The 25353-nt window shown below is 36.6% G+C and overlaps 1 protein-coding gene and 1 pseudogene across 1 annotated transcript in view; both read right to left on the reverse strand.

The window, feature by feature from the left end:
• The window catches only part of ptprz1a (protein tyrosine phosphatase receptor type Z1a), a 68391-nt gene extending 56360 nt beyond the window's left edge, over positions 1–12031 (reverse strand). The window contains exons 1-4 of the mRNA XM_056451283.1: positions 11954–12031; positions 10844–10910; positions 8323–8480; positions 363–513 (exon numbers count right to left, since the gene is read on the reverse strand). Of these exons, the coding sequence (XP_056307258.1) occupies positions 363–513; positions 8323–8480; positions 10844–10910; positions 11954–12031 (454 nt within the window). The remainder of the gene's footprint in view (positions 1–362; positions 514–8322; positions 8481–10843; positions 10911–11953) is intronic.
• Positions 12032–17691: 5660 nt separating this feature from the next.
• LOC130219907 (receptor-type tyrosine-protein phosphatase zeta-like) overlaps positions 17692–25353 on the reverse strand; it is an 87045-nt pseudogene continuing 79383 nt past the window's right edge.

Below are 25353 nucleotides of genomic sequence, written 5' to 3' on the forward strand. Positions count from 1 at the left end.
AAATATTAATTACAGCCTTTTGTTTTGTATTTGTTAGTAATTATTCATATAAAACAACCATAAAATTATATGGAGTCACCCATAAAGAGCCATAAAAACCCTGAATATGGCTAAAAATGGGCCAAATGTCTGTCTATATTTATAAATAGAAAGTAGGAAAATGTCTGGAGGGCTTTGTCATGTAAAAATAGAAACCTTATTTAATTGAGAAGCAGTTGTTTGGGATTAGCTTCGCATTGAAGGCTAATTAGATCCATGACCCTCAAACTGCCTGACTCCTTTAAGAGCTTCAGAATGAATGATTCCAGACGCGTGCTACCCTAGTTTGTTTATGTGCGAATGTGTGTAAGTGTAGTACATACTCGGAGTGTGGACCTCCTCCACGCCAGTATAAGATGAGAAGACCTGTCCCATGAATTGTTCCTGCTGATTTCTATAGTTATTCTGCAGGTAGTCCATCAGCATGACATATCCAACTTGCTGCATGGTCATCACCTCACAGAACATCTCCAGCTGTGGACACAAACAGCGTTTCAGATTAGAAAACAAACCAGGAAACCTAGTATTTTTGAGTAAGATTTAAGATTATAGGTCTATCAGATTAAATAGCATTTATGTAATAGTGAAACTAAATATTGTGTACATGACATGTACATTCAAATAAAATTTTTCCTTACGCTTACTCGCATATTTATCAGGGGTCACCACAGCGGAATGAACCGCCAACTATTCCACTACATGTTTTACAAGGCGGATGCCCTTCCAGCCGCAACCCAGTACTGGGAAACACATATAGATTAGATTAGATTCAACTTTATTGTCATTACACATGTACAAGTACAAGGCAACGAAATGCAGTTTAGGTCTAACCAGCAGTGCAATAGCAGCAAGTGCAGGATACAGGTATAAGTTATAAAGTGCAGTTATAGAAAAACTATAGTAATATTTACAGATGGATGTACTATGAACATTATATACAGGTTGTATTAGCTATGAACAGCGTTTTACAATAAATGAATATATGTACAGGATGCTATTAGTAATCACAAGTGTGCAGATAGATAAACATAATTACAAATGTATATGGACAGTGGGTGTGTACATAATTAGAAATGTCCATGTGCAGTGGGTATGTACAGTTCAAATAAGTGAATCAGTGCAATGTAGTGCAATGAATATGTGCAAATTTAAGTGTGCAAATGTTAAACAGTGCAGTGATTGTGAGGAGTATAAGTTAGAGGAGTGTGGGGGGTGTATTGGGGGTGGCAAAAGAGTCAGTGAGGGGCAGAGTTCAAAAGGGAGACAGCTCTGGGGAAAAAAGCTGTTCCTCAGTCTGCTGGTTTTTGTCCGGGGGAGCCTGAAGCGCCTGCCGGAAGGCAGGAGAGAAAACAGTCTGTGAGCAGGGTGAGAGGTGTCCTTAAGAATACTGCATGCTTGCACAGACAAGCGTTTCTTCTGGATGTCCTCTATGGCTGGCAGTGTGGTCCCTGTGATGCGTTGGCCAGTTTTCACCACCTGCTGCAGTGCCTTACGCTCAGCAACAGAGCAGCTTCCATACCAGACTGTGACGCAGTTGATCAGGATGCTTTCTATTGTGCAGCGGTAGAAGTTCACCAAGACAGCTGATGAAAGCCGGTTCTTTTTAAGTTTCCTTAAGAAAAATAGGCGCTGGTGAGCCTTCTTGACCAGGCTGGTGGTGTTGGTGGTCCAGGAAAGGTCCTTTGAGATGTGGGTCCCCAGGAACTTGAAGGATGAGACTGGCTCAACAGGCATCCCATTAATGTGGATGGGATCATGTGAGCCTGTTCGTCCCTTCCTGAAGTCCACAATGAGCTCCTTGGTCTTGTTGGTGTTGAGGAGCAGAATATTGTCGGTGCACCAAGTGGCCAGATGCTGTATCTCCTCCCTGTACACACTCACACTCATACACTATTGCCAATTTACTTTATTCAATTCACCTATAGAGCATGTCTTTTTTACTGTGGGGAAAACCGGAGCACCCAGAGGAAACCCACGGCAACACAGGGAGAACATGCAAACTCCACATAGAAATGCCAACTGGTCCAGCTGGAACTCAAACCAGCGACATTCTTACTGTGAGGTGACAGTACAAACCACTGAGCCACTGTGCTGCCCCCCAGGTTTTGGTAGATACTCAAAATCGAATGACTCGGACTCGAGGGCAAAAAAACCTGATCGGGACATACCTATGCACAAACTTTCTTCATACAGTGGAACTAAAACAGTGGAGCTGTTTCAGTGTGTTTGGGTAAATACTGAAGTTCAGGTTTGTATAAATTGGTAGACAGAAACAGTATTGACAGGTTTGTAAGTACAGTTGTTTGAAGTAACAAATTACAAACACTCAAAATCTCTGAAACTGAATAGTTTTTCTGAAGAGTAATACTTTTTTTTTTTTTTTGTAATATTTTGTTTTATTTTGAAGAGTAATACTTTACTAGTAAAACACTTTTACTTGAGTACATGTTAGTGCTGGGCTGCACGGTGGCGCAGTGCGTGGCACGTTTGCCTTACACCAAGAAGGTTGCTGGTTCGAGCCTCAGCTGGGTCAGTTTGCATTTCTGTGTGGAGTTTGCATGTTCTCCCCGTATTTGCGTGGGTTTCCTCCGGGTGCTCTGGTTTCCCCCACAAGTTCAAAAACATGTGGTATAGGTAAATTAGGTAGGCTAAGTTGTCCGTATCATATGAGTGTGTATGGATGTTTCCCAGTGATATGTTGCAGCAGGAAGGGCATCTGCTGCGTAGAACATGTGCTGGATAAGTTGGCAGTTCATTCTGCTGTGGCGACCCAGATTAATAAGGGACTAAGCCGAAAAGAAAATTAATAAATGAATGAACATTGTAGTGCTGTATTAGTACTTTTACTTTTCTTCAACCTGCAGTCACTACAATATATTGTTGATTTTTTCTTGTCTACAGTGATTGGCCAAGTAGAAAAATTAGTCTGTGGCAATGACGCTTTATAAAGGCAGCAAATATGTACAGTGTGGAAGCATTAAATTTACTTAAGACAACACAAAATTGGCAAACACAATGAGTCAGAGACTGTTTAGACTGCATCTCACTGATGAGAAAATGAAGGATGCACATGATGGCTGAAGTTGCCAAATGGCCTTAAACAAAAGCTTAATGCAGTACAGAATGTTACGTTTTCAAACACATCCACATTATGCATGTATTCGATCAGTACTGCATGACCTTGCTGGACACTCCTACTTGTTAGTCAGGATTGAAAGTGCATAACGAAAGTGTTAAAATATAGACACAGCTAGATTTTTGCCTCTTTTTTAAAGATTTTTAGGTTACACTGATTTTTCTTTGCATGTAAATGCAATATTTACATGCTTTCTGTGTGCTTGTCTATGAATGGCAAATGTTTTTCTGCTGCTTTTGACATGGGTAACCACCCAATTTTTTGGCAACCATCAATACAATGGACATCAGAAACCACACTACAGTGGTTCAGCTCTTACCTCTCAAGTAGGTCAATCAGGATGTCTTGGAGAGGAGAAGTGTTCCAAACCCCAAATCTTGCTACTGGGGTACCTCGGGGTTCTATTCTAGGGCCGCTTCTCTTTTCCATCTACATGACATCACTTGGGTTTGTCATTCAGAAACATGACTTTTCCTGACTTTTGCTATGTTGGTGACAACCAACTCTACCTTTAATTCCAGCCTTATGACCTGATGATCTTTGCCCTAATATCAGCATGTCAGACAGGAATATCTGTCTGGGTCAAGGACCATTAACTTCAACTAAACCTTTCCAAAACTAAACTGCTGGTAATCCCAGCCTCCCCAACACTAATCAATAATTTCACCATAGAGTTGGGCACTTCAACGATCACACCTTCCATGACCATCAGAAACCTAGGAGTAGATCTTGCAGTAGCATGATCATACAGACTTGCACTATATAACATTAGAAAGGTCAGACATTTTTTATCTGAACATTCTGCTCAACTATTTGTACAGGCATCCCAACCAACATCTTCAAGCCTCTGCAGCTGATCCAGAATGCTTCAACAAACCAAAAGAGAGCATCTCGCACCTTTATTTATCAGTCTAAACTAGCTGCCAAACGCCACTCGTATCAAATTCAAGGCACTGTCATTTGCCTACAAAACAACCACTGGCTCTGCAAGCCGTTACCTCAATCCTCAACTTCAGGCTTATGCACCCAGCAAGACTCTGCGCTTTGCTACTAAATGTTGCTTCCTGATTACATCCAATAGGAGCACAAAATTGATTGCAAGGGCTTTCACCTTTAAAGGGTCATGAAACACCTAAACACATTTTTTGAGATGTTGACAGTCATATATATGTCCCGCGTTGCTAAAACACTATTAGGACACATACAGTATATCACTAAAAGTGAAAATTGTTTTTTTTTTTGGTTTGTTAGAGCAAATTTGTTTTTCCGGTTTAAAAAAAATTTTTTTGAAGCAACCGGCCGGTATACGTGAAGTCATTGAGTTTTTAGCATTAATTCAAGAGCAAGACCTGGTTTGAACGAATCAGCGCGCTCTAATGTGAATGAGGTGCAACTTCATTAATATGCATGATATAGCTTCGAAGACTATTTTTACCTGTTGCAGTGTTCAGAGAAATGCCACGTTGTGTTGCCAACCGTATTAAAACAAATAGTAGAAGAACTGTTGAGACGTTGGTCGTCAGTGTTGCGTTTTAAATGTGCTGCAACAAAGGTTTTGTCTCCATTTCCCCTGCTAACACACGCCAAAAATATGTTTATAAGGAGCATTTTTAACCCAAGAGCTTTAGAATCTGGAAATGGTGAAACCCGGATTTGCCGTTTCATAGGGTTTCATGGCTCTTTAACATCCCGTCCTGGTGGAATGACTTGCCAAACTCTACGTAAAAAGCTGAGTCTCTGGCCATTTTTAAGAAGCGTCTGAAGACAAATAGACAAATATGTTTCATCAACACTTAACTGATTGACAATAGCACTTACCAGTTATTCCTTTATTGGTTTTCCTGTTTGTCTGATTAGTTAAAAAAGCTCAATCAACTTAGGATCTGAAATGCATCTGCTAAATGACAAAATGTAAATGATTGAACTTTTAAAAACCTTAAATGACACTGATGTAAGCTACATTTTTCATTTGCAGTGTATAATGTCAGATATATTCACTACAACTTGAGTACTTATTTAGTAGGAGCAACTTTTTTACTCATGCGTTCAGTATTTGAACACTTACTTTACATTTTCATGCCAAGTTACAGGATTAGAAATCCCAAACGTGCCTTAATAAAACATAACTTCTCTATACAAACTGTTACACGCAGTTTTTATTCAACCTTACACAAACAGTGTTGCCCATAGGCAAGATTTCCACCATTGTGTTCGGACATCAAAGCTGCTCTTTAATGTGTGTGAGTCAATGTCATTTCCATTGTGACGTCAGCAGGCTGGGTTTGTTATCTTGTGGTAAAACTGCTTTACCATGCGTTTCAACTGCAACCTGTATCGACTTGCTAGTCCCTAAGGGCTACAGCCCAGTCTGAATGACACACAACACAAAGGCCGTATCTAAGCATTTACAGTCTTCTGTGACGTGTAACCCTACTCTTGCTCCCTCTAATTCTTCTAATGACAGCTTACTTTTTATGTGCGGCATTCGATATCACAATAGTTTAAATTGGCTGTCGACTTTCCTTTAGAGAGGGAGTTGGCTTCCCTTTTATGTTATCTTACATATCAATACAAGATTTAATGATTTGGTCACTCTTTACAATTATTTAATGTAAGTTAATGCATTTACTTACATGAACTAATAATGACTATAACTGTATTTTTATTAACTAACATGAACATATGCTGTGATAAATGTATTGTTCAGTGTTTGTTCATAATAGTAAATGCATTAACTAACATTAACTAAAACAACCTTATTGTAAAGAGTTACCAATGATTTTCTAAGCAAGTAAACGTCAAATAGAAAGTAAATGTACATACAGAACACACAAGCGGATCTGTTAACAAGTAAAAGAAGACTCGGAATGATAATGATGTTTGTACCATCATGTCTGGGTGTGTGTGTCATTTCAAGCTAATTGTTTACAGTTCCTGAGTGTCTGTGACATATAGAATCAGTGTTGCGCAACAGACGCCATATGACAAATAGCAGCCACAGTCACAATACAGTCTGGGTGAAGATGGCCTCAGGGTTAGATGAATATTAGATAGGAAAACATCCTGTATTGGTCTTCCAAAACAACATGTAGGTAGCTGCCATCAATTCAAAAAATTTAAAAAGTTTAGATGAATGGAAAAAGTTTACCGGACTAAAGGTATTTTTCATTATTTATGTGTTATGTTGCCTGCAGTCTTTGTCTCATTTTGACTTTGTCTCTCCATTTGCTAGCATATTGAATTGCAAGAAAACCAACTTACTTGCCACTTGTCATTTGTACTAGCCACATATTTGTTATTGGGTAAATATTTATTTCATATGCAGAAATTTGACTTTGGCATGCTAAAATGACTTGATTTAATTTTTTGTGCTATGTCCATATGCTTTCTTGTTAATTAAACATTTTGTGTGTTGTAACCTGCTCAATGAGCATAAAGCAAATGGGTTGTGGTTTCAAAGTGTCACATTGCAATTAGTATTATTTCACATTTTTTAGGGCTCAACACTAAGGATTTACCCATTTTGCTAAGGATTTATCTTTTTTCTGGGCCACACCAAAGGAATTATTTATTTGCCACAAATTTTAATAATCTTTGTAAAATTTTGCCAAAATCTTAAGCACTGCTTTTTTCCCAGTCTATTTTCAAAGATGAACGATCACAGTTGCGTTTCACTAGAGTGCATCATATCAGCTGTGCACGACACTGTCGCCAGTGAGCGAGAATCTCTCATTCGGTATTCGTCTGCTTTCTTTTGCTTGTGCGAACACTTATCAGTTATGCTGCTTCTTGACTCTAAGATCACATTTGAACGCATATTGATCAATGGTCATTAACTGAAATTCTAATCTTAAAAAATCTGCATTCGCAATTTGGTGGGTTGGCAGGTGTTTGTCAATCCCTGATATAAAGATCATAAAAGTATCAAAAATCTTTATAAATGCTAAGTTTAATTATCTATACTATGATTTTTAATGGGAGACGCAGTGGTGCAGTACGTAGTGCTGTCGCCTCACAGCAAGAAGGTTGCTGGTTTGAGCCTCGCCTGGGTTAGTTGGCGTTTCTGTGTGGAGTTTGCACGCTCTCCCTGCATTCGCGTGGGTTTCCTCCGGGTGCTTCGGTTTCCCCCACAGTCCAAAGACATGCGGTACAGGTGAATTTGGAAGGCTAAATTGTCCGTAGTGTATGAGTGAGGGTGTATGGATGTAAAACATGTGCTGGATAAGTTGGCGATTCATTCCGCTGTGGCGACCCCTGATTAATAAAGTGATTAAGCCGAAAAGAAAATTAATGAATGAACATTTTTTAAAAACATGGACATTTTTTTCTATATGTAAAATCTACAAAAGACATATAAACTCAATTTTTAAATTTGCTTTCATTTTAATGACAAATAAAGTTACTTAGACTGTAAAAGATATGAACGTTGTATCCGTGATATCAGCCATAGGTTTCTGAAGAACACAAAAGAAGCTACAAGCAGGCGTGGCCAACGGTCGCCATATTGTTTGTGCATCATTGCACTGACCGGGGGATTCCAAACAAGGGCAAAGAGGTGGAGTGTGAGCGGAGCTGCAGACGCCAGCTAGCACTTTGCTTAGACTGGCTTTTCTTTGGGGGAAACACTTAATACTTCATTACCTGTCACTCATTTGTGTTCTAACCACTTGCGCTTGGTTGTACACTATATCAATAAAGTGTTGTTTTTTAAAAACACTGTTGTTATACATTAAGCCACTAAGCATTGTCTTATGACGTTTTTCTACAGGAGGAAAACACGAGTTACTTCCAAATACTTCAAATATAGTCTGTGTTAGTAATGCAAGGCTATTTATGAAATCCAGGCATAACACTGTATGACAACGTTTCTGATGACTGTTCTAGAGCCTACAGCTAATCAATAAAAAACATGTTAAAAGAAACCCAATGTGGTGTGCACAGATCTAAATATAATAAAGAAAGTTAACACATGTGCTTTCATATTACACTTTATTAGCAATAGCCCTTACATTTTAGCTTTATTGACCCTTTATCTTAAATTTGTGATGTATTTTTCCTTTATTTTATTGACCTTTGTTTTAACATGGCTTAATTAATTTCTAATCCTGATGAGCTAGCAGGGGGAAACAACTGTCAATGAAGCTGACCTGAACATCTGAGATGGCCACTGTGTTTTTGAAGACGATCCACTCTACAGTCTCCGAGCAGGGAGGGGTGGTCAGAGAGCCATTATAGATAAAGTACTTTTCTGTGGAACTGGGCAGGAGACCCTGCATAGTGAACGGAGAAATGGCACCACTCTTTCCTGATCAAAAGAAAAAAAAGAATTTGGTAACATAAATGAATTAGTAAATGAATGGAGAAAGGAATTTTAGTATTTTTTTCCTCAAACAAACCTAAATGTGACTTCAGAAGACTTTGAATATAAAATGAATTGTGTGCATCACTTTTATGGTGCATTTTGACTTTTGAAAGCATTCCAATTTTATTAAAATTGTATGGATGAGGTGTCAAATACATTAAGGAATTCTGCTTTTAAATGCTTTTAACTCATATGTAAATAAAAGATGCCAGAATGTTTTTTTTTAACCTGCCGTGTCAGGTCACTTAAATAGTTAAGAGCTAAACACCATATATCCTGGAATATAAAATAATAAAATATTTAAACAAAATTAAAAAACCTGTGTATATTTTTTCTTATATGATTGTCATGGTCACACCTCAATATGCCAATCAACCGAACTACACATCCCATAATCTTCTGCACCTCACAACTGATGTTGATGAACTTTGATTACACTGCATAGCCCGTGTTTCAGTCTGTGTTTGTTAGCCATTTGAATGTTTGTATATAGTTGTTGTCTGTTCTCTTGTGAATGTGTTTGTACTGTGGTTTTTGTTCTAGCCTTTGTTTTGTTTTTATTTCATTTCACCATAAAGAGACAGCATGTGGATCCGCCTCTTGCTTTTGACTATTGTTAATGATATTATGATAGAGGATGATATAAACTCAAACTGGAATTGAAAGCACCACCAAGTCTTACAGGTATTGTTCACCTAAAAATGAAAATTTGACCCATTTACTCACTCTCGAGTGTTGTTTCAAACATGTCCTTCTTGGATGTTTTGAAGAATGCTGGCAACCAAATAGTGAGAATAATTTATACAATGGAGGTCAGTGGAAACCAACTGTTTGGTTGCCAACATTGTTCAAAACACTATCTTTTGAATTCAACAAAAGAGAGGAAACTCATTCAGCTTTGAGAAAATTATTTTTTGGATGAACTATATCACTTTAAATGATAAAGCCGTTTGCAGGAAAGCATTGCATGCGCTACATAATATGAACATCAAATCAAGATCAACTTACTTGAACAAAGGAATTAAGTCTTGTTTAGTGCTCAAAACAAGAACAAATATCTGTCAATAGCTGGGTTTCCATCACCCTGTGTTAATTTGGAAGTTTTGAATGACAAACGAATGATGGAAATGCAAATTTAAAATAAAATCCATTTAATTACACAAAAACATATGCTTGCTTTGAGGTTGTTTTGCACTTGCGTTTAAGGGTTAATGTAATTAATGTTAGATGGAAACACATTTGCATGAATAAAGTCCATTATGCTTGCTTTGTTACTGTGGTTGACTTGGTTACAATACTGCATCGGCGGCTCTAACAACTTTGTGGAATTTAAATTTTTTTTTTGCGAACTTTGAAAAGATTTGTACATTTTCTAGAATGGAAACACAACTACTGTGGTACAAAATATTACTTCCCCCTTTGAAATTTTGATTTTAAAGCCATCAGCAAATACTTGGTGAATCAATAAATCCATTTCACAAAACAAAAGTCACTTTACTACTTATGTATGTTATCTTTACTTAGGAATCTTAAGATGTTTTCACAGGACAAAAAAACTGACAAAAACAACATATTTTTGTAAATGTAATTGAGTGTACATTTGTGAAATATGTGTGTATTATGTGTACTACAATTTCCTCTCTACATGTTTCCTCTTTCTGGGGATACAGAATCCCGAATGAATCTTAATCAGATTTTAGATTGTGGTAGAAGATGCAGTAAATGGTATTTTGTAGTTTTTTGGGACAGATAAATTCAAACCTAAAACAATTTTTTGTAAAATGAATGAAAATGTACGGAGTTCAAGCTTTGAAAATACAATTTTGTACTGATGTCTTGCTGTCACAATTCTTTTACTGTCGTTTCCTCTCAGTACACTTTTAGAGAATATACCGACATCATGTGTTTCCTTCTATAATTATTTGTTCTTAAAAAGTTTTTTGTGCTAAATACCTTTTATAAAACATGTAGAAAAGACTCAAAATGCACAAAACTACAATTGGTGCAGTTGCATATATGGCCATGAATAAATACATTTAAATAAGATGATATACTGCAAGCATGCAATGGGATCTTTATAACATTAAAGCAGACTGTTTTCATAAATACATGTAAAGTTAATTTGAGCTGTCACATTACTTTTTTAATCATATATCTTATATCAAATTATATTATAATATTTAGTCTAATAGACAAAGTGGCACATCTCTAGTTTTCATTGTAGGAACAAATAATGCACACAGTGATGGTTGAACGATTCCTTTTTTTATCCTGCTTTACACTGTAAACATGAAGCCTGTACATACCATAACGGCTGACGCTGTTGACTGCATCAATGATGGCTGTATAGTTGTCATTATCCTCTGTGCTTGTCTGTTGTGAGAATCATAAACAAAAATCAGAGAAATAGCAGCAATTGAAAAGTAATAACAGAAAACAATACATGATAAACTATGTTGGAATTTGATAGCCATGAACATGCTACTGCATTACTATAAATGTCAACTCTTACCATTAACAACATCAAAATGTCTTATTTTGTGCTCAACTATCGCTTTTATATGGTTATGTTCTCACATGCTACAATTATTTACAGGGGTGAAAACCACATTCTGGAGCCAGATTCATACCTGTAAATTATCAGGACTTACAACTATATTCTCTAAAAACCTGCTCTGAGTGAACTCGACACTACTGTCTAGGGCTGGGGTAGGGGTAGACATAAATAAAATACAATTCATTTGAAAAATAATGTAATAAATAATATAAATAATACATAATTACTGTTTTTACATTACTGTGAGGTTTGGGGTAGGCGTAGATATTTACAAAATACAATGAATGAGTAATTTAATAACTAATATAAATAACTTCCAGTCGCAGCTGTATCCCTTCTAGCAAGCTGTTCACATGAGCCCTTCACAGCAATTTACTGGTAGTTTTCCAGAAAGGTTTATAGGTATGAAACGGGCTTTTGATATAGTGTGTCAATAATAGTCAGAGATAATCAATGACTAATGCCTTTTATGATATCAAGATAATATATGGGTCATAAGTAGATCCACAATAATAAGTAGATTCAGATTTTGTTATCTCAGAGTTTTTATCCACATTTTCAAGTTATAGTTTAAAACTTGAGTATTACCAGTCTGTTGTGTTGTGTTATCCCATATGTGCTCTAAGCTTTAAAAAAAAATACATCATATTCAATCTAATCCACGACACGTTTTTAACAGGATCACTTAAACCGGAAGCTGTTTTGTCTAAAATGCTAACTTCTTGGAAGGGATTAGCGCTCACAATGGTGGCCACAGACACAGATTTAGCGCTAACGTTTTGAAGACGTCCTATTAAGTGCGCATCTGTCTGCTCTCCAAATGAGCACCATGTAGCTACAGATGGACAAGCAGTCGTACATGAGCTTGTTCTGCTGAGATTGAACCACCCACGGCTGCGCTAACAAGACACGAACATGACTTGGTCGTGTCGAACATAATCACGTGGAGGAGGTTCTTTCTCCAGCCTGGCAGCATGTGCTCCCTGTAGGCCCACAAACAACAGATCAGCGATCGGAGATTTAATCACCAGCTCCAAGATTACCGATTTAATCTCCTCAATCTTCGCGTGTTGTAACAACAAAAAGTCAAACACAAGCAATATGCTGAAGGGGCAAGAGGCATGTCGCAATGAAATGTACAATCTTGAGTGTTTACACATCCGAGACATCTTCTTGATGGGATTTGCCAAAGTTGCTTATTTCACGGTTGGGAATATCTGACGGAAAACAAGGCTTTTCAGACTTCCATCCTGGTGTGGAAGGAGCATTTTATTTAGCGCTTTGGTGTGAATTCGGGGGCTGTTTCGCACACACGCAGACCACCGCCACATCATGGCTTGTTTATCTTGCTTGCCTTTGAGGTGGTCCGTCGCCCGGTGGGTGTGAGATTGGGTCTGTGCCCAAGATTAGACCCCCATCACAGACAGACAACACGCTCCTCATGGGGCCACACAGCGCTCCCCCCTTCTCCTCCTTATCGACGATTGTTATGATTATGGATTAGTAACAATATGATGAAAATCACAAGCAGCTGTCTCGGAGGAAGTCTATTTTTCGTTTTTTATGCACCCTTAACCAAGTTACTTGGCTAAATTACAGTTTCTAAATTTAAAAAAATGAATAACTGTGCTAACATATAAACTGCCTTTGTAAATCATGTTAAATAAGTGAATTATTTAAATTATGTGTGAAATCATTTTTTGCTACTAAGTATAAACTAGATAACATTTCTTCCAAATTTAAAAATTATTAATATATTGGCATAGAATAACCAAAAAAAGGCATGTTTTCAGTCTTTTCTATACATCATTTTTGGACAACATAATACAAATGAATTTACTTCATATGAGTTAAGGAAATCAACATTTGGTATAATAATCCTGATTTTCACTCATAACAAATCAGTAAATAAATTGGTCGAATGAAAGAGAAAGAAATTACTCCAATATTATATAAACACTGTAAAAAATCCATTATTTTGCGTATTTTTCTGGCAGCTGGGGTGCTTGCTAAGGAAAAAACGTAAAATAACAGTTGTTAAGTTACAGAAATTACCATAAAACAACAGCTGTTAAATTACAGAAATCTACCATAAAATAACAGTCGTTAAATAACAGAAATTTACCACAAAATAATGTACGTTAAATTACAGAAATTTATCATAAAATAACGGTCATTAAATTACAGAAATTTACCGTAAATAACGGTTGTTAAATTACAGAAATTTACCATAAAATAACGGTCATTAAATTACCGAAATTTACCATAAAATAACGGTCGTTAAATTACAGAAATTTACCATAAAATAACGGACATTAAACTACAGAAATTTACTGTAAAATAATGGTCGTAAATTACAGAAATTTACTGTAAAATATTGGTCGTTAAATTACAGAAATTTACCATAAATAACGGACATTAAATTACAGAAATTACTCTAAAATAATGGTCGTTAAATTACAGAAATTTACCATAAAATAACGGACATTAAATTACAGAAATTTACTGTAAAATAATAGTCGTAAAATTACAGAAATTTACTGTAAAATAATGGTCGATAAATTACAGAAAATTACCATAAAATAACAGTCATTAAATTACAAAAATTTTATCTAAAATAACGATTGTTAAATCATAGAAATTTACCATAAAAACAACAGTCGTTAATTATAAAAATTTACCATAAAATAACGATCGTTAAATCACAGAAATTTACCATAAAATAATAGAGGTTAAATTACAGAAATTTACCGTAAAATAACGGACATTAAATTAGAGAAATTTCCTGATATTTCAGTAAATCAGTCATTTGTTTTGTTCTCTAAAAGTCTGATAACATGTTAAATTAAAAAAAAAAACTGAATTGTCGTTGAGACCTTTATTAAAAAAATTTCTGTATGGCACATCATATATATTCTGTATTGTTACACTTGCTTTTTTAATGCTCAGAAACAAGCTTTTTAGAATCACCAAAATGGTCTTTCCACTTAAATATGTCAGTTCATAGAAACTTCCTGAGGTCAATAAAGAATGAATTTGAATCCGAAAGACACCTGAAAACAACATGACACTATTCTCTTATTTTAAACAAAAATGGGTCACACTTTACAGTAAGGTTTCATGATCAATACTTACAGCATTTAATAATCATAATTCAACAATTTCTGATGCTTTATTAAAATCCATATTCAAGCTTGTTAACATTAATTATTGCAAGAGTGAGTTATGAACAACTTTATTTTATTAACTCACTTTAACAAAGATGAATAAAAAATATGGTTCATTGATTGTTCATCAGGTAATGCATTAACATGAACTAATACAACCTTATTGGAAAGATTTACTCAAAAATGACATATTATTCAAACCTGAACAAAATCAGAGCCATTTAGTCAAAAACCCATTTAGTCATGTATGAGACCTTACAAATCCAGTGAATCCAGAGAAACTGCTAATGTTCACCCATAGACTTACCTCCAGGAAATATATATGCCAATCAAAAAAATGAGACCCAGGAAAGTGAGAGTAGAGAGACAGCTAGCGGAACCACAGCCTTCTTCTGCCTCTCAATGCTGCTCGCCAGACCCACCCGTGACTCATGGACTGGTTATTGGCATCTATAGGTGATCATATCAAGCATCATCATATCAATGTTCTTTTAGAATCAGGATTTTAGTATAGAATTAGATACAAAGACATTTAGGGCACAGGTAATTCAGCCGAAAAAACCCATGATATATGGCAATATATGGAAATTACATACATGACATGCAAGTTCATATTTTCATATATGCAAATATACTTCAAAATATTGCAAAAATATCTACTAATAAAACACCATTTCAATGTGGTAATGTCATTGTCCCATTAACCATTTCCGCTTATTATCAAAAATTTCATAACTGTAACAAGGCAATTCAATCATATATACAGCTATCATAACATGTTTATCAGAATGTGGTATTTTTGGATTTTCAGAAGCTACGGAAATTTAAAATGTAAAACAGGAAATACATTAGGATCACTGTTATGTACATTCCTCAAAATGGTCTATTATTTTCAACCATTGGAATACAAATGTTTTAAAACTATTATTATTACTGTATTTATGTTTTACATACACACAGATAGATCACATCTAAAATAAAAGTTTGTTTTGACACAATACATGTGTGTACATTTTGTACATGTATTATGTAGTGATATAAACACACATAAAACAAACTATACAAAACATTTAGTCACTAGTTATTAAGGATGTATAGACATTAAGATGTGTGTGTATATATATATATAATATATATTATATATCTATATATATATATATATATTATGCTAATATATATATATATATATATATATAATGAGCAATACACACAGTAGTAGTGCGATATGGCTGTATATCAGCACTGGTGAGAGCGTCCCATATACAGCCATATCACACTGCTACAAGTGTGATATTACGTTTATACACAGTTTCACAGCACAATCGTGTAATAAAAAAAGAAAATCAAAACAAGAGATTCTAAAAAACTCTTTTATATTAGGAAATACTTAAGCCGTCTTTGGCTAATGGACACCGACATTGTCTCTCAGAAATTATAATTGTCTGATAATATTTTTTCTTCTGGAGAAAGTCTTAAATGCTTTATTTTGGCTAGAATAAAAGCAGTTTTTAAGTTTTTTAAAAAACCATTTTAGGTCAAAATTATTTGCGCCTTTAAGCTGTATATATATATTTTTTTGATTGTCTACAGAACAAACCATCGTTAAACAATGACTTGCCTAATTACCCTAACCTGCCTAGATAACCTAATTAACCTAGTTAAGCCTTTAAATGTCACTTAAAGCTGTATAGAAGTGTCTTGAAAAATATCTAATAAAATATTATTTACTGTCATCATGGCAAAGATAAAATCAATCAGTTATTAGAAATGAGTTATTAAAACTATTATGTTCAGAAATGTGTTGAAAAAATCTCTCTGTTAAACAGAAATTGGGGAACAAAATAAACAAGGGGGCTAATAATTTAAGGGGCTATTAATTCTGACTTCAACTGTATATTTTGTCCTAAAAAAACATTTATTTTGTATGTAATTAATTGTGATTAATCTTTGCCTGGTACTAAAATAATTATATATAATATATTTGAACATATTTGAGATTCCAATGGTTGGGAAAATTGTAGAAAGCAGAAATTTCTGCAATATTTCAAAATGTGTATTGCATATATTACATATTTTAAATATGTAAAATACAAATATGAACTTGTATGTCATATACACCAAGGGTCAAAAGTTTGGAGTCAGTTTTTTTCATGTTTTTTTTAAGAAAATTCTGTTCATCAAGGCGGCATTAATTAAATGTAAAAAAAAAATTGCAAAATATTTTTTTATGAAACATTATTTATTACTTATTTATTATTATTAAAACATATTAATTACTTATTGTATGTAGTTTCAAATGAAATTATTACTCCAGTCATTATTGCTTTAATTACTATTACCATTAATAATTATAATAATAATAATTATTATTATTATTATTAATATTGAGCAGGATAAGCTTATTTTAGAACATTTCAAAATCCTACTGACCCCAAACTTTTGACCGGTAGTGTATGACATATATTTACATACCAGATTTCTATATGACAACATATAAACTATAAACTCACCTTATAAAATGTTTCAAGTAAGTGGAACTATCTCACTTCATGTACCTTGTAATTTAAATGTAACAAATTCAGATTGATCTTACTCTAATACTAAGGTGACATCATTTGCAAACCAGTAGGCCTTACAATAAAGAATAACACAAGAAAACCATAAAATAACAAGTCCAAAAATGTCACAATTATTTATGAAGACATAATAATTGCACAATCAATGCATCGTATTATAACAACGAAACAAAAGTAAAATGTGAATTTTGGTAAAGGTGCTATGTTTAATTTAAAATCTGCATTAAACAACAAAAGGTCTGTTAAACAAAACCTCCTTTTGTACTTTGGTATTGGGTTCAAGCTGTTCCCACAGGATATTGACTCAGTTTCTCTTTGATTCTTAAAGACCCTATAATCACTATGTTAACCATAAGGATTGGCATAGCACCACTTAATCTATTCCATCAGAAATGCATTTCACACAAAGAAGCTAAAAAGTTCATAGGTCATGATTCATTGCAGACAGACACGTTTGAGAGATTAAGACCTGGCCTAGGACTGTCTGAAATGACCTCGGCATCCCAGCCAAAATAAATGTTGCCACTGCCAGCTGTCACATACTGAAGTGTAAATATAAGAGTTTTGCTGCTCTCTGCTGGACAAATAGTGAAATGTGTAAAATGGCCCATGGAGGAATCATCAAGCTAAAATAGCCTCTTCCAAATTTTAGCTTACATGCTAAGCTTCCATGTGGTTAAATTTGCTATGCAGATATCCTATCTTATAAATAACACTAGAAATTTCTAGTTGATCTAATTGAAAACCTCTGCAATGATGGCTTAATGTATATTGTTCCTGATGACGTATGTAAGCATGCTAATACACATTTGAAACAAATAATAAAATGACAACATGCAACACCACACGGGACACAGAGGAATCACATGGGACTAGGAATCAGACATGCATTGTAATGATGGGATTTGTGTAATTAAGATGATGGTTCTTCATTAGCATGTTTATATTTAAATCGTCAGAAAGTTGTGTATGTGAATTAGTAGTGAACGCTTACCTTTCAAGTGAACTCACTACCTTCTACAGAGCACTTTCTGGATGAATGTTTAGTTACTTAGATGACATTTGTGGTGGGTTATGGCATTCAAATTTTATGATGAATTAGGATGGATCCTTAATCAAGAGCTTTGATGTACTTTGTGACTCTTCGATGATAATTCAGCTTCACTGAGCATGTCTAAATCAAGAAGCACCTTCACGAATGGACATCAGTAACCGAGAGCTTTACCTTCCACTGGTTCCTCTTCTGATTCCCTCTCTGTGCGCTCTGGAATACTGAAGTCTGAAGATGTCTCGTTATCTGTGAGATTTTCACCTGATCCACTCTCCTCTTCCCCGCTTCCTCGTAGAGTCCAAGATGGGCTGGGCTGCAGGGTGACTCTGAAGTCAGTAGCTTCACTCTCTGTCCCGTTCTCGCCCTCAAAGTAGAATGAGGAAGAGTGCTCCTCATTGCCTTCATCAGTCTCCTCAGGAGATACTTCTGTAGGAGAGGCAGTGGTGATATATGGAGCGGCAATACCCCTCCTGATGCTGAGCTCTGGCCCCAGTCTAAATCGAAAGTCCAGCCTGAGGCACTATTCTCTTGTTGCCCATCTGCAGAGTGTGTAGGCATGGAGCTGGATTCTGGAGCAGAGGAAACTGGAATGGTTGGGGGTACAACAGGAGCAACTACAGTGATGAAGTCTGGGGTAGAGGTTGGTACAATTGTTGGAGGCTTCACAGGAGGAGTAGGTGTGGATCTGAATTCTAGTATAGAGGTTGGAGTAATTGCTGAAGACCTTATGGGAGCTGATGCTCCCAGGGACTGTCCAATTGCACGTTGTGCAATGTTACTGACGGTGGCTGCAACAGGCATGCTAAGGTCACTAGATGGTTTGGTAGAAATGGAAAGAAAAGGCAAGAGCGCCTTAGTACTGAGGTCCAAGTCTGTGTCACTGCACAGAGAAGTACTGGCACTTGAGGTGGACAGAAACAAACTGAGTTCTACAGGACTAGATAGGAGACTACTACAAGGGGACAGTCCAGAAACAGAGGAAGGCAGCAGGAAATTGGAAGAGGCATGCAAAGAGATTTCACTACTAAAAGTAGGAGCTGCTAGAGAAGAATCTACCCACTCTGTTAGCAGGTTAGATTCTCCGTTGCTACCTAAGAGAGAAGCATCAGTGTCAGGCTTGTTGTCATGACAGAGTAGTCTTTAGAGACAGTGAACCGAAGGCTGGAGATATGCAGGACTGCTCAGCATGGAGATAGTACCGAGTGCTTAGAAAGATGTAGAAGATTGAGTTCAGAGCTTGGCTGCATTGAGTCAACAGAAGCAGTCACTTCTGATAAAGTTTGAAGGGGTAAAGTAGTTTTACATGGGGGGTCAGCCGAGGCGGACCCGATAAAAAACAGCATCATCACCATCATCATCAATACACCACCACTAGAGACAGACTCCATGTCTAAAATAAGACACAGAGCCACTGAGGGATGGGTCGGGTAGGAAGGGAAGGGTGATAGACTGGCGCACCACCCAGACACCAGCATGGTAACAGTGTACGGGATGTCCCAGTCAGGGATGGGCTCAGACAACACAGTGCTTAAGGTATAGGGGGACACAGGACTTGCATGCACATAGGAAAGAGTGTCAGATACAGAGGGGGCATATGGGGCACTCTCACCATTAAACACCGGCTGGGTGGTCTGCGACAGAACAGTGCTGAAAGCAGTAGTAGTTGGAAAAGGCAAGCTAGCAGTTGTAGGCCGCAGAGGGACTTCTGAGGAGAAGGTAGAGGAAGTGGAACTCCACTGGGATTTCAAGCAATGGGGCTACAGTCTGTGAACTTTCCTCATAGCTGTCTGTGAATTGTTACCGGTTCAGTCACATCCTCAACCTCCAAAATGTCTATCGAGCTGATGTAACAAATCTTTTGAGGGTTCCACTTGTTTCAGGGTTGACACTTGTTGGAGAATCTGTGAAGCTACTGCTTTGACATCAGATTCTGAAGAGAGCCCCTGCTACAAATCTAAAAATATCTGGTGTTGTGGTGTGTACATCTACAACAAATGTGCTGGTCATTGTTGTAGATTGGTGTGTGTTTCTCGCTGTAGGTTTATCAGTGTATACAACTGGAAAAACATTATCATGAGTCTTCTGGGATTCTTCTACTGGGAGTCTTCTTTCATGAGTCCTTTGTGTCGTCTTAACAACTGGATGGATTGGACGCTCTGTTGTAATAACTCTTTGGGCTGGTTGTAGTGGTTTGGAAGGGATATGGAAGCCTATCTGTTTCCGGTCTGATTAAAATGGGTTTATATGATAGTTTTCCTGAAATAAAAGAAAAAGACAAGAGATTGTGTTTAGTGTTTTAGAAATAAATAAATAATCATCACTAACTACACAGGTAGCAAGAAATATTCTGGCCCAGATTTGCCATAAATCTGGCACAGCAGGCATTCATTCCGGCCCTGGCATACAACAAGTGGGCCAAAATATGACCCTGGTTTGGCAGAGATGGCACCGTCTTAAGGCGGCACACAATACTTGGGCACAGATGTAAATGTAGCAGTTGGCCCCAGATGTTAAAATTGAAATGAGGGCCATGTTAGTTTGGCCTATCTTGACCCACATTTAAAATACATTTTTATATTCTCAAATAAAGGAAAAAATTTCTTCCAATCAGGTCCCTTCAAGAAAAAGCACGTCCATAGCAAACTTAAAGCGCAATGATTAATGGGTTTAGCAATTTCATTGCAGTCGTGACACACCAACATATCTGCCCCAATTTCAGGCTCAGTGATGGGTTATTAAACTTAGCTGAGACTTGACCCAGATATGGTCCAGTTTGGCCCTTGTCTGGAAGCCAGACCTGGTCCAGTCATGTACCGTAATTCACTGCGGTGTTTGGGCCAAGCAAAAGCTGATTGTGTGGGCCAGAGATATTTTGCTATGTGGGTATAGATTAAAGTGATATTGACAGTTACCTCTTCATCATAGTCAAATGATTCTGAATCATTGTCTGCTTCTGAAAATAAACCAACACATAAATGTGTTAAATCAAAGTATGACTTAAGTAGGTTTGTATGTTTGCTACTCTAACACAACGTTCAAAGCAACCACAAAAAAAAATTGTAATCATCTTAGTTAACATATCTGATAGTATCATAATATTGTTTATCATTAATACATTACTTTTGAACAACAGATATATAACAAACATATTTTAAATAACATACACAAAAAATCCACCCCAGATTCAGTGTTTATAATCCTTAACAGACAAAGGAACTTTGAGGAACACATCTCAAACACACAAATTGGTTTTCACCATTTATGCAATCACAAACTGCATGCCTTATTGTTTATGCATTTAATATTTGCTGTTACTACTGAGATTGAAAAGGAAGGAAAGGTCAGGCCAGATCACCAAACAGAACAGTAGTTTGGATAGTTATTTCATACAAAAGGAGCAATCTGTGGGTCAGAGGGTCAGTTTTTGATCACACACATTGTGTCACAGGAAAGGAAAGTTTGAACACCTTCATGCATTAAAAAATGCCCCCAGCACACAAAGATAGAGAGCTTAGAATCTCTCGCAGGCCCTTACCTGTCATGGGATCAAACTCAATGACACAAAATGGTGGAAAAGACCCCAGAGATTTTGTGATATGTTGACAATTTCGATTTGTGAAGCATGGAAACATCAAAGGTAGAAGATGTATGATTTTATCAGATAGATTGACCCCATTTCACTGATGTAACTCTTAACACATATTTTCCTATGATCAATGTCTTGTGATATAGGAAATGTGTGACAGTTGGCAACACATTTATCTACGGACAACTGAAATATGATGACAGGAAATTTTAGGAAGATAAACAAGTTTATTATTAATTAGTAAGCAAATACAAATTACCCAACATTCCAAGAACACAAAATTGCACCCACTGAAAAAACATGAATATCCATGACAGACAGGGAAAAAAAATCATAGTATATGGAAGGAAATTCAGAATGCAGATAGTAACGATCAAGTATAAGATGCACAGAAAGACAGAAAAATATAGGAAAGTACGTACTTCAATGTGACAACATAAACGCAATAAAACATACAAAAACACTGAGAGAAAAAAAAAGTTTACCTAAATCCAGAAGCTTCCAATTTTACAAGTTAAATAAACAGTTAATAAATAAATTTAAACATAAAACTATTATGTTATATTTTTTTAGATTTAAGTTGTAGAATTATTTTGTGTTAAACTATTCATTACAGTACTGGATTTCAGCCTGAACACACTATACACAAGCACGTGAGCTTTATGTTATAAACTACTGTACTGCAAACTCAAGTACATTGATGAAATCAAAAACTGTCATTAGTACAAACCAGTATTCACGTGACGATCATTCATTTGGATTCTACTGTATGTTTAAATAAACACACACTTGTGTAAAGTAATGTTCTGGCTAAACCACTCAAGGATTCTGTCCATTTCTCTTTATGTCTTCCATGACATTATACTATTTTCTGAACAAGGTAACTGGTTTGCAAAGGATCAGTCTATATTGTGACGCATTGGCATTAGTCTAACATTTAAAGTAATATAATGTGGGGTATGAGTGTAGTAAACTCATTCTCCACGGATGCGAGGGCGACGAGGACGATTGGTCTTACCAGGGTCATCCAAGGGTACGTCCACTGTCAGCTGGTCACTCACTCTGCCATACAGACCGTTGGTGCACACGGCAACTACCTGCACCATATAACTAGTGTTGGCCACCAGGTCTTGAATGATTGCCCCCTGGTGGAAAAAATCATGTTTGTTACTTTAAAAAATCAATTCACATACAGTACATACAGTATATGTAAAGAATAACTGACAACGGGTCACTGAATATTAGAAAATAATGCAGATGATGCGACCACAACAGGTAAGTAAGTAAGTAATGTGTATTAATATAGCGCAGTAGTTGTGTATGGCCAGTACACCCAAAGAGGCTTCACAATCAGGAGGTTTCTCCACTCCACCACCAGTGTGCGGTATCCACTTGGATGATGCGACAGCAGCCACAGGACAACGGTGCCAGTGCGCTCATCACACACCAGCTATAGATGGAGTGGAGAAACAGTGATAGAGCCAATTCGGTGGATAGGGAGGTCATGATCGGTAAGGGCCAAATGGAGGGAATTTGGCCAGGACACCTCTTTACGAGAAGTGCCATGGATTTTTAATGACCACAGAGAGTTAGGACCTCGATTTAACGTCTTATCCGAAAGACGGAGCTCACTGACAGTATAATGTCCCCTTCTAAACTCTCGTTTGTTTGGGCTAGTTTCTTATTCTGGATTCACATCAAACACAAAGCACTGCGTCACCGCCTCTGATTTACTCTGTTTTCCCCCCTTTTTTTGCTTGAGATAAATTATTTGAAATTGCATGGTAGACACATTTGCATTGTGTGTGCAATGATAATTCGACTTTGTTCACACTTGGATTGACTTTCTATAATTCCTTATTATTTAGCACTTATCTGGGTACTCAAAATGCTTCACAGATGTTGGGGGGAATATCTTCATCCACCACCATCACCCAGCATCACATGCGCCAGACCGCACACCACACAGCAGCTTAGTACTTAACTTACCAATAGAATAACAATGTGCGCTAGCTCGAATACTTAATTCCACCATTGGTGTGAACCCAGCATTACACATGTCATCGAAAGCCTTTTGTTTTGATTTGTTTTGATTGGATTTGTGTTAATACAAAAGACATGTGACTCACATAGTTTTGAATAGGGAAAAGTTTTTGCAGTTAATATGGATGCTCTACACTGTAAAAAAAAATTAACAAATTAGCAATTTTCCATATTTTGTGATTCTAATAAAAAAATAATATTTTTTTCATGTATATTCAGGCTTTTGACCTTTTAACCTTAGGTTCAAAAAAGTGAATTTTATTAACATTTTAATAGTTTAAAGTGATATATTTTCTGTGCTGGTGTTGCAAAATATGGTACAATAGTTTGTTGTTAATTTTATTGCTGATTTCAAATTTTAAATTTAATCGTACGTTTTGAAGAATTGACTGTTTCCCCTTTTAAAGAAATAGGTACTGCCCAAGAGGGGTTTCAAAGATAGCTATCAAATGAAATGCCTTAAAGCACAGGTGTCAAACTCAGCTCCTGGAGCTCTGCCATAGCTCTGCACCATTTAGCTTTAACCCTAATTAAACACACCGGAGCAAACTAATCCTTCAGGCTTGTTTAGGGTGCTTTCACACTTGGTTCAACTGCCTGGACCAAACCCAGGATCAATTGTCCCCCCTTGCCACCTTCTTGGCTGCTTTGTGTTACACTGTCTTTTTTCCTTCTGAACCCCGGTGCACTAGCATCATCAAGCTGCTGTTTTATGTACAGCTGTTCCTAGTTGACGACCACAAAAGCAAATCGACAAAATGGAGACGTCCGCATATCACGGTCATTCAGCTTTTACTGAATCTTTTGCTTTCGTTACCAAAATGTAAATACAGAGAGCCATTTGCATCTATCGGCTGTAAAAAATATTAAAAACATTCAGAACATCACATGATGTCTGCAGAAGTCGTTTTTGGTGGAGACGAGCAGACATTATCACTGTTTGCACTGGGTCAGTCCCGCTTGTCTCCAAGGTAGGTAATACACAGACATACACACACGAATGAACGTTATGAAAACTAAAGTTTGTTGTACAGTTGGCGATTCACTTCCATTATTTGGTATGATTGCATTCAAATCAGAAGTGAATCGGACCAGAATTCGCACGAACCGTACCCCACCTCTTTCAAGTAGATTTCACACTAGCTAAACATACTGTACTCTGACGTCAAACGAACCTCGGTGCGGACCACAAGTGTTAGTGTGAAAGCACCCATAAGTGTATTGAAACAGGGGTGGAACTAAATTGTGCTGTGCTGTGACCCTCCAAGTTCACACCCATGCCTTAAAGGGACTTTGTTTTATCTGAAAATCATTGCACAATTTACACGTTCATCAGCCAATAAGAATGAAGCATTCTGTTGTGTAATTAGAACCTGTTATATGAGTTGAGGTCTGATTTTCAAAGCGTTCATTCATTGATATCAAAGGTTTATGACAAAAAGTTGAATTACCACATCCTGGTCACCATCAGTCAGGTACTCTAAAGCAGATTCATCATCGCCCTGGGCTGGCCGGTAGGTGACAGAGTATCTCTCTATACTGGAGTCATAAACGGCCCGTGGTCTCTCCCAGATCACAAGCATACTGGTGTAATTATGAGGGCTGGCTTGCACATTCTCCGGCTCTGAACTGCAAACTATGACAGTAAACACATACAAGCAAAGTTAAATCATGGACTTTGAACCTTAATTTGCTTACACTAAACAACAAACAGAAACTATGTCAACATATGAAAATATGGCTTAATAAAATGACATGTCTACAGTACTTTACACATTTACACTTACTATTTTAAACTTTGGGATTTTCAAGATTAGTTTCATGTTATTGAAAGGA

The sequence above is a fragment of the Danio aesculapii genome, chromosome 25 (genome assembly GCF_903798145.1).
Source record: "Danio aesculapii chromosome 25, fDanAes4.1, whole genome shotgun sequence".
NCBI classification, from domain to species: domain Eukaryota; kingdom Metazoa; phylum Chordata; class Actinopteri; order Cypriniformes; family Danionidae; genus Danio; species Danio aesculapii.